This window comes from Helobdella robusta (assembly GCF_000326865.2).
Source record: "Helobdella robusta unplaced genomic scaffold HELROscaffold_4, whole genome shotgun sequence".
Lineage (NCBI taxonomy): Eukaryota > Metazoa > Annelida > Clitellata > Rhynchobdellida > Glossiphoniidae > Helobdella > Helobdella robusta.
In genome coordinates, this window is record NW_008704902.1 from 8,533,897 (window position 1) to 8,545,042 (window position 11,146).

Below are 11,146 nucleotides of genomic sequence, written 5' to 3' on the forward strand. Positions count from 1 at the left end.
TCTGGAATAAATTGTCGACGTAGACTCCATCTGATTGCTTGTGTGTGATAGTTGTTGATGCTTTGCGAGTTACTTCTCTTGCAGTTGCCGAAGGATGTGAATTGCATCAATTGTTGATTCCCCCGCTAGAAAACCAATTTTCAGGAAGTGTTCTAACAGACGTATACCCCGATATGATGAACAGTTCAATGGATCACCTTTGCCTTTGTATAGAGGAACTGTCATGCCATAGTTCTATTCAGCCGTCATTGAGCAATTTCTCCATATTTCGCGGCAATGTTGTAGTAACGTTTGGATACCTTCAGTACCAGATGTTTTGATAATGTCATTTATGAGTCCAGAGGGCCCTGCTGCCTTTCCATCCTTCATAGCTTTCAGAGCTTCTGTAAGCTCCTCTACAGTGATGTCCGGAATCGGACCTTCGATGGGTGGAGCGTCAAAGTTAACATTGATTGGATTTGTTTCGTTTAACAGACGCTTGAAGTATTCAAGTATTCTCATCTCGTTCAAGAACCATCTCATTTTTGTCCCTTTTTATACATGAGGCACCACTATGTCTTTTTTCGTACGCTTTGCTTGTTTTGCTATACGATACAGAGATTTCATTTGTTCACCTTTGCTTTTAGTGAGCCACTCTCTGCACTGATCTGTCCGAGCCAGTGCAACTTGACGTTTTTTTAATCTGAAGTTATTTAATAAAAAAATTCTACGTAATCTGTTTTGTTTATTTTTAAATAGGCTTTTTCAAAGTATTGTTTGCATAGTACGTCTAAAATTTTGAAAATTTTTGTGCAGATGTGTACAAAAAAAATTTTCAACTTTGCATTATAATTTTACTTGAATATCACTCATCATCATCATCGACTGGGCTTGTTCGATCGATGATGATGATGATGATGAACACGATTGTTCCAGCCATCTTTAACCATTGCTAGCTTAGTTATTTCTTTAGCATCCAACTTGACTTTTTTGTATAAAGCCTTTGAAATTTGGTCCAGGTAAGAGTAACGCGGTCTGCCTATGCGGTTTGATGTTTTGATTTAAGTTCGCATATATGTTCGTGGGCTTATTTTTCGAAATTCGGAGGATGTGACCGATAATTTGAGTTGTCGATTTCTTACCTCCTACGATATTTCATGTGCACCTCCGATTGCAGGATACCAAACATGATTCTATAGATTTTTCGAGCGAAAACGTTCACTTTAGTTTTTCATCAAGTGTCCATGATTTAAAGCCGTATAGGAGGATTGAAACGCACGCTGCGTTGAAGAGGTGTAGTCCGAATTCTTTGTCAAAGTTTTGGTGCTATCAGAATAATTGTCAAAGGTTACCCATGTTAGTGCGATTCTTGAATCCAGGTCCTTTTCTGTTGTTCCTTCAGAAAAACCAAGATACTTAAAATCTTCAATTTTTTCAATGTTTTTACCACTATGCTTGAGTGAAGTCTTATTATCAAAATTTTCTGGTGGGTTAAGAATCATTTGGACGGTCTTCTGGACATTTATTTTGAGGCCGATATTTGCAGCACTGGAGCTGAACAAATTGAGTTGTTGTTGAGCCTTCTCCATTTCATTTTTTAGTAATCCTATATTGTATGCAAAATCGAGATCACACAGTTACCGATTTTTTGATCGATGGTTGTCAAAATTGGAGTCCTACTTTGCAGTGCCATAGCTTATGTGGCCTGTGTTTTTCTAGCTCTATGTTTTGAAAGGTAATCGATGACATGAATAGGACTGGAGCGAGTACATCTTCTTGCAAAACTCTTGTTGTTGTATTACATTCCTTTGATTCTTCTTCGCCCAAAAATAATCTGTTAGTTGACGAATCGTAGAGTATTCGAATTGCAGCCACAATTTCTGTTGGAATGCCGTAGTGTCGAAGGATTTCGAACATAATTTCTCTGTCAATTGAATCGAATGCCTTTTAAAAGTCGATGAAGGTAATGTAGAAAGAGGTACATCATGAAAATAAGTGCTATCAATTATTCTTCTTAGAATGTGAATCTGTTGGATACAGCTGCGATCATGTCTAAAGCCGGCTTGATTCTTTCTCAGAAAGTTGTCAATTGGGACCTGTACGCAATTAAGAAGAACTTGGTTAAAAACTTTGGCAGCTATTGACATTAAACTGACTCCTCTGTAATTTGTCATCAATTGTAGATTCCCCTTCTTGGGCAGGGGAACCATGAGACTTGAGGTCCACTGAGTTAGTGCATGTTTATGTTTGTACCCATGTCGATTATTGTGTATAGTTGTTTACGAAAGAATTCTCTACCATTTTTCAAAACCTCTGCTTTAATTTCATGGTCTTGTTTGGGGGCTTTGTTCATTTTTAGTTGATTTATAACCATTTGCACTCCTATGGGCAAGATTTCTGAGTTAGGATGCCAGGCATGTTTGGTTTAGGTGATGGTTTGATAGCTTCAACTGCCTCTTCACATTTGTTGTTTAGGAGATTCTCGAAATAGGTGATCCAGTCCTTTAGAATATCATTTTTGGAGTCTGAAATTGAGCTATCAAGTAGTCTGACATTCACAGTTGTTGCAAGTGGTTTGCCGATGACATTGATGATTTTCGAAGTACGCCAGTGTTGTTCACGTTTCTTGGCAGCATCTTCCAATTCGACGAGTCGATTGCTCAAGTCATCTTTTTTATCTCGCTCATAGGCAGTTGAAATTTATTTTTGGGTTGTTCCATTCGGTCTTGTCCTCTGAGAGCTGGAACATTTTGTATCCCTCTTTGGCTCAGCCTTGCTTGTCGAGGAGATCCAGAGTCTCTTTGCTCACCCAGCTGAGATGTTTGAGGTTCCTTTGCCTTTGCTTTTCAAGTACTTTTTTCTCGTATTTTTATCTACATGGCACAGTGCGTTGTAATGCTTTTGGATCTTGATATCAAGTGTGTCCTTAAGAACCGTGTTGTAGAGGACCTCGACTCAACTCTAGATCAAAGGCTAGACGTGTTTGTTCAATCTCAAGTTTATGCAAATTATACCTGCATCTATCGCTCAGAGTTATCTCCGTCTCTCATTAAGTCTAAAGGTTGCCACTAAGTCTTTATGGACCGAATTGATGTCCATGATATTGTATGCTCGACAGTTGTTGATTGAGTTCTACCATTTAGTGTTGATCAAAATGTGGTCGAACTGGGGTTTGTATCTATCTGGGCCGCTGTACATTTCCAATCTTGATATCCTATTTGGAAAGTGCGGTTGAGCTGGTCGGGTTCTAGTCGCTTTGCAAAAGTCTATCAGCCTGTGTTCAAGTAACATCGTGGACACAGTGCTTGGGGTTGCTGTTCTTGCTAAGGCGTGCGTTGAAGTCAGGGTTAAGGTTAGTTTTTTTATTAGATATTTGTTTTCAAAGTTGTTGTCAACTCAATTGACTTAATGCATCACTTAAGGGCCCACCACAACACATTCAAGTGAAGATCAGTAATAAACTTAGTATTTGCTTTTTTCCCCCTCAACGAGCCATTTCTGAGCTACTCATACTTGCCTACCTAGCGGAGGTTTCGGCGTGTCGCTGCATATCAATCCGCCAGTCTGTAACCCTTAGTACAGAGACTTTACTCTGACCACTCTAACTTTGGCCAGCAGAGAAGATGCAGGCTCTGCTTGTGCGGCATGCGTGGCGATACTAGGTTAACCGTACTCCGTTTTGGCGTCAAAGTAATGTAAGCTTCAGCCTCAGCCTTTCCTCACTATTAAATATCACTAATCAACAAAAAATACTTTGAAAACACTTAAAATAAGTCAACGTAATTCTTTTCTTAGTAAAATTACCTTATATTCAAGTATCAAACGATACGGAAAGAAAATAATGTGATTTCATTGACATTAATCACATCAAAACAAACTGAAAAAAATTACGTTATTTTTAAACACTATTCACATTTATTTTCAGCAATAAAGTCAATCTTAAAAAAATATTTCAAAATAAAAAATATGAAAAAAAATTTCAAGTTTATATTACTTTCCGAAGTCGGACGAAAAACACTCGACTCTGACAACCAAACCGACCCCTAGAAAAAATACCGACTCATGCAAAAATCCCCGATTCTGACCGATTCAGACACTCTGTATAATACAACCAAACTGACTAAAAATGTGAACATAATTTTCAAGAGTAGATTATATAACCATCATTTTCTTCTATTCATCACTCGAGTAATAATAATGTAACAAAAATAATTTCAAAAAATATTTACGAAAAACAAATTGTTTAACTGAGGTTATAAATCTGGTGCTCAACTATTTGAAAAAAGGAAATGGTTGCACAATTTGTTGGCAATTCATTATATATCATTTTCATTGTACAAGATGATTACGTATCGCTAAACAGATATCTTAAAAAAACATGAGTTTGAAAAATACTTTTATAAAAATAAATGAAAGTTTTTCAAATTCTTAACACTTATCGAAGTCGGGTGAAAAATATCGGACTGTGACTTCCCCAAGTAGACATAAAAGATTACATAAGACCGAAATGATGGAAAAAAAAATGAAATCGATGCCTGAAATAGGGATAGCGTGTCAAATATTGGCGAAACACGAGCTGATAATTTGATTTTTTTTATAATAAATATATAGAAGATGACCAGTCAATAAAGAAACCTGACACCTAATTTCCATCTAAGTTCATTTTGACAAAGTCAATTTCCATCTAAGTTCAATTTGACAAAGTCAATATTTCCCTATATAAACATCAAAAAGCACTGATGATGATTCATTCGGAATCGAAACATGGCCTTATTTGCAGCATGAATTCGGAAAATAAGTTTATTTTGAATTTTAATAAACTAAACGTTCACCAAAAAACTTTAGTGAGAAAAATTGAAAAAACGAACTACAAACATATTAACGCCAAACATTCGGTAGAATTTATAGAATATTGTAAAAATTATGGTCTATTACCAACATTTACTCGAAGTTCTGCGACCAACCGACGTAATCTAACAATCGAACAAGATCGCGAGCAGCGACTGCTCCATCTCTTTCGAGAATTAGAAGTTAAAAGGAAGGTAGTTCTAGACTTGTCAAATCAACTAACTGAATTGTTGAATCAATGAGATTACTGTGATGTTGATTGCAGTGTCAAGAATGAACTAAACTTATGCCGGAAAGAATTTATAAATGCATATATGCAATCATCAAGACTAAAACTTCATAAAAAACTGACCAACCTGATAACCAAAGAAAATAACAATATTATGAAAGATAGATTCATCAATCTTAGCCACCACATACATACAGACATGCAAAAAGCGTTCTTAAACCTGGGTTTAAATTGCCACTATCTGAACAAACCCAACAAAATTGAGAAAATCATTGAGATAGAAAAGCTAATGATGTCTATAAACGACGCTGAACGTCAAAGTAAAATAAGCGTCAACCCCTCTGTTGCCATTGAGCTTCAAGCTGAAGCTAAGAAACAACGTGGTAGTTTTCAAGTTTTCAAAGCAAGCTACTCACTGAAGAGATGAAAGATGCGGCGAAACAACTAAGGAAAAATAAAGATATTGTAATACGACGCGCAGATAAATCTGCACAATATGTCATTATTGGCCGAGCCGATTATCATGAAAAACTCAATGATGTTCTCAAAGATACAAAAAAGTTCCAAGTAATCAAAAAAGATCCCACTCCTCAACTAAAAACTTAACTAAACACAATAATTGAGAAAATAAAAAAGCACATCACTGATGACAAACTTCCATCACTTATAGGCGAATACCCTCCTGGCTACTTATATGGAAATATAAAAACGCATAAGAATAATCATCCCATCCGACCAATTATTAGCCAAATTACAACCGTCACATACCTTGTTGCAAAATTCTTGAAAAAAATTTTAACCCCATATATTCCAAACAATTACGCACTACAATCTTCCCGTGAGTTTATAAATCTCCTCAGAATTAATAAACCATCCAAATTTATTGCCTCTCTGGATGTTGAATCATTATTCACAAATGTACCAATTCATGATACAATTGACATAATTATCAACACCGTTTATCACTCAGATATGGTTTCATTGAGCATACCGAAAGCACAACTGAAGTCCCTTCTTCAAATTTGCACTACCAAAGAACCATTCCACAGCCCAACAGGCAAACTTTACAAGTACATCGATGGTGCTGCTACGAGTTCCCCCTTGCCAGTTTTTACTTAGGACATCTGGAGAATGAGACCTTCAAAAACAATGCAAATTTAAAACCAAATATCTACGCTAGATACGTTGATGATATCTTTGTCTCCTATAACGCAAAGCGTACGAAAAAAGACATAGTTGGTGCCTCATGTATCAAAAACGACAAAAATGAGATGGTTCTTGAACAAGATGAGATCAAGCTACGGTGGAGAGAATACTTCAATAGTCTGTTAAACGAAACAAATCCAATCAATGTTAACTTTGACGCTCCACCCATCGAAGGTCCGATTCCAGACATCACTGTAGAGGAGCTTACAAAAGCTCTGAAAGCTATGAAGGATGGAAAGGCAGCAGGGCCCTCTGGACTCATAAATGACATTATCAAAACATCTGGTACTGAAGGTATCCAAACGTTACTACAACATTGCCGCGAAATAGGGGAAATTGCTCAATGCCGACTGAATGGAACTATGGCATGACAGTCCCGCTATACAAAGGCTAAGGTGATCCATTGAACTGTTCATCATATCGGGGTATACGTCTGTTAGAACACTTCCTGAAAATTGTCGAGAAAATCATTGAGAGAAGATTAACGTCGTGCATCACAATCGGAAATTATCAATTTGGTTTTCTAGCGGGGAAATCAACAATTGATGCAATTCACATCCTTCGGCAACTGCAAGAGAAGTACCTCGCAAAGCATCAACAACTATCACACACAAGCAATCAGATGGAGTCTACGTCGACAATTCATGCCAGAATATCTTGTTCGATTTGTGATGGAAATGTATACGAATACTAAGACTTTTGTCAGCACAACGGTTGGAAACACAGATGCATTTGACACCGGCGTTGAATGGAAGAAATCACAAAACCGATACGCACTGGTGACATTTGGAATCTAGTATATGCTGATGACATCGTTTTAACAGCCATCTCTGAGCAGAATGCAGCACAGATGTTTGAAGATTGGAACACCAGACTCGCCGATCATGGATTCAAAGTCAACATCAGCAAAACCAAAGCAATGAACACTGGTGAACCCATCCAATCCACAGCTACTGGACGATGGCCCTGTTCAGTTTGTAAAGCTGGTGTAGGTAACAATTCAATCAAGTGTCAGCAGTGTAATCAGTGGTGTCACAAACGTTGTTCAAAAATAATTGGTACTTTATCTAAAGTGTCCAATTTTGTTTGTCCTGCTTGCATCAATCCACAACAACAAATTCGAAATAGCAATGTTTTTGAAGCCAATAAAATAGAGAAAGTCACATCGTTTCAATATCTAGGGGATGTTCTGGATTGTACTGGAACAACTGAAGCTGCCGTTCGAGCACACATACGTGCAGCCTGGAATAAATGGCATCTCCTTGCCTCTATATTGATGCGGCGTGACATCCCACTACCACTACGATCAAGACTTTATAAATCTGTGATACGTCCGGTGTTGTTATTTGGTGCAGAAACATGGCCAATGACAACCAAACTGGAACAACAACTTCAACGAACCGACATGAAAATGCTCCGATAGATTCAACGAATTAGTCTGAAGGACCACATCAAATCTACCGAAATCCTGGTTCGTGCTGGTTTAGATGATATAAAGGACGAATGCCGGCAACGGTGGTTTGGTCATGTCAAACCAAGTGGAAACAGTGCCATAACTTCTCTTGCAGATGTTGAAGTACCTGGCACACGTCCCAAAAGCCGTCCAAAGAAGTCCTGGTCGCAAACAATCGAGCAAGACATGAAAGCTCTAAATTTAAATGAAATGGATACAACTGATCGTCTAATTTGGCGCAAAAAGTTGATGGCAAAGAAAACAACGTCCTACCTCGGGAAACCGGGTCTCTGGACGCAAAACGAAGATTGATTGATTGATATAACGATCCTGAACAAATCACCCAACTTCTTTGTACCTTAAACAAATCAAAAACTAAAATTTACCATTGAAATTGAAAAGGAACAACGTTTACCTTTCCTCGATGTGTTGGTCACCCGTGGCGAAGAACGATTCAGCGGTCTATGTCAAAGAAACAAATACAGGAAGTTGTTTGAATGGACAAAGTGAATGTACCGAACAATTTAAAGACAGCACAGTAAAATCATTTGTAAACCGGGCATTCACACACTCTTCCGATATTGAAAATCGCGACGCTGAATTAAAAAGAGTCACTAACCTGCTTGTAAACAATGGATATAAGACTTATTCTATTGAAAAGATTGTTAAAGGCATATTACTTCACAACAATAACCTTCCTAGTACCAACAATCAAGATAACGACATCATTTTGTATTACAGAAATCACATGTCATCTGCATACAAAGTAGATGAAGCTATTCTTAAACATACCATCAATAAAAATGTCACACCAACCAACCCAAATAATAAAGTTAAACTACGAATTTATTACAACAATAAAAAGACGTCTCACCTAATACTGAAAAAAAACTGTAGTCCTAGAGATAACTCTGTGTTAAGGCGTAATCAAGTAATATATGAATTTAATTGTCCCTTTGACGGCTGTGCACGTGAACATGACTCATATATCGGGATTACTACTACCTCACTGACTAGAAGGCTTACGATGCATAAACAGAGTGGTGCTATCAAATCTCATTTAGACTCAACACACTCAATCACTATTAACCGTGAAATCCTCGACAGCAACACCAAAGTAATATACCAGAACAGCAACTACACGCATCTTAAAATTGCAGAAGCAGTCCTAATTGACATCAATAAACCAAAAATAAATATACAACAAAAAAATGACAACCTCACTTCTAACCCGGCGCTTAACCAACAATGAAAACAAAGAAGAAATAAAAACTAGCATTGTAAATAGTGACAAAGAAGAATATGATGCTATCGATGAAGAAATGGAGACCAAAGAAGATGACCAGCCAATAAAGAAACCTGATACCTAATTTCCATCTAAGTTCATTTTGACAGTCAATTTCCATCTAAGTTCATTTTGACAAAGTCAATATTTCCCTATATAAACATCAAAAAGCACTGATGATGATTCATTCGGTATCGAAATATGGCCTTATTTGCAGCATGAATTCGGATAATAAGTTTATTTTGAATTTTAATAAACTAAACGTTCACCAAAAAACTTTAGTGAGAAAAATTGAAAAAACGAACAATAAACATATTAATATATATTTATATAGATATATATATAAAATATATATTTTTCATTTGTAAAATTTTAAATGAATGAAAATTGTTTAATTAATGATTTTTCGAGGCACTATAAATTTCAGTAGTCCTGTTTTATTACGAATCCCAGCATCCAATTGTTTCCAAATATGGTAATAGTTTGTTTTAAAAAATATTACGAACATTTTTCTAATAGTTAGAACTCACAAAAAATATTAATAAACATTAACTAATTCACAAATTTAGGGAACTGGGTGGGGTATTGTGTGGAAAGAAATGGTCAGTGAAAAAGAAAGGAAGGGTATATAAAGCATGTGTGAGAGCAGCGATGGTATATGGTGGTGAAACTTAGGTGTTGAGGAGAGAGGAGGAAAGTGTGCTGCAAAGGGCTGAAAGAGCTATAGTGAGTATAACGTGTGGGGTTAAAGTGAAGGATAGGAGGAGTAGTACAGAGCTGATGTCGATGATGGGACTGAATGAGGACATTGTGACATTGATAAGGAGATCGAGATTGCGGTGGTATGGACATGTGTTGAGAAGGAATGAAAGGGTCGGGATTAGGCGAGCGTTGGAGTTCGAGGTTGAAGGAGTGATAGGAAGGGGTCGTCCGCGATTGGGATGGAAAGAGCAGTTGGAGAAAGACAGAGTGTAGCGAGGTTGCATGATACTGAGGCGAGTGACAAATGTGAATGGCGTCGAGGGGTAATTCGGTTTCATCATAGGTAGCCAAACGGCAACCCCCGATCTCGGAGAAAATGTCGTCTAAACGTGTGTTGATTTTGTTGTTAACCAATTCACAAATTATATATATACTTTTTGCCTTTTTTTCCTGCATTCTGATGTGTAGCATCCACCGGTTTCTTCGTTGATGTGTACAACTTCTTCTACAACATCTATTTCTTCTAATGTCATCTTCATTTCATAATACCTAGTTGTGATTGTAAGTTAAAATTAAAACATTCACCAAATTTTGTATAAAAAAAGGATAAACTTAGAATGGTAATGAATATGAAAGACCTTATAAACAGTTAATATATATGGCTATACAAATATAGCTGAAAATAAACAACAGGAAAATAAATATTTGTTCTTTTACAACAATATTAAAATTGAAACAACGTATTTAAAAATATAAAAAATACTGCTTTTAATTTTTTTTATATATTTTGATGTTAAATCAAAAATTACAAATAATTCAGTTAACTATACTTAAATTTAATGTTCATACATAACAAACAAGTGAGTTGAATTACAAATAAGTAGCTCTTTTAAAGCCGTTATTATACAGTCAACACAACTTAATCAAGTTGAGGAAAAATTATCCATACGTTATTTCTATTCTACTTTTATTCTATTAACTACAACTGAGGTAAAACTAACGTAAATATGTGAATGTTGCTCGAAGAAGCAATTGGTGCAATGGTAATTGAAAGATTTAAGATTGAAAGTTGATGTAGGAAAACAAGAGAAAAGTTGAGCGAATGTACAATATAATAAAAATAACTGTCAGAAAGATTGTCAAAACTGACAACAGTGACGACAAAAGTTGCCAGGAGCACAGCATTATGTAATACATTAAAAATAGTTAAAAGATATAATAAAAAGATAGAATGTATTATATGAACTTTTTTTCAGTCTTTATTATTGCAGCTCTGACATACGCAGATCCACTTACAATGTTACATATATATTATCTATATATCTCTTTATTTATCAATCAATCAATCAATCAATCAATCAATCAATCAATCAATCAATCAATCAATCAATCAATCAATCAATCAATCAATCAATCAATCAATCAATCAATCTTCATTTAGCGT

The 11,146-nt window shown here is 36.1% G+C and overlaps 2 protein-coding genes across 2 annotated transcripts; both read right to left on the bottom strand.

Moving 5' to 3' along the window:
- Positions 1-730: 730 nt before the first annotated feature.
- On the bottom strand, positions 731-1,568 carry HELRODRAFT_162978 (hypothetical protein; the record flags this gene model as incomplete). Its single annotated transcript, XM_009025021.1, has 3 exons — positions 731-769; positions 927-1,018; positions 1,259-1,568. 3 exons carry the CDS (start codon positions 1,566-1,568, stop codon positions 731-733), a joined length of 441 nt encoding a protein of 146 aa, XP_009023269.1.
- A 793-nt stretch (positions 1,569-2,361) lies between these two features.
- HELRODRAFT_162979 (hypothetical protein) lies at positions 2,362-3,626 on the bottom strand (the record flags this gene model as incomplete). The annotated part of the gene is made up of 4 exons (XM_009025022.1): positions 2,362-2,661; positions 2,789-2,792; positions 3,116-3,253; positions 3,586-3,626. The coding sequence occupies 4 exons, from the start codon at positions 3,624-3,626 to the stop codon at positions 2,362-2,364; spliced, it is 483 nt and encodes a 160-aa protein (XP_009023270.1).
- Positions 3,627-11,146: the final 7,520 nt, after the last annotated feature.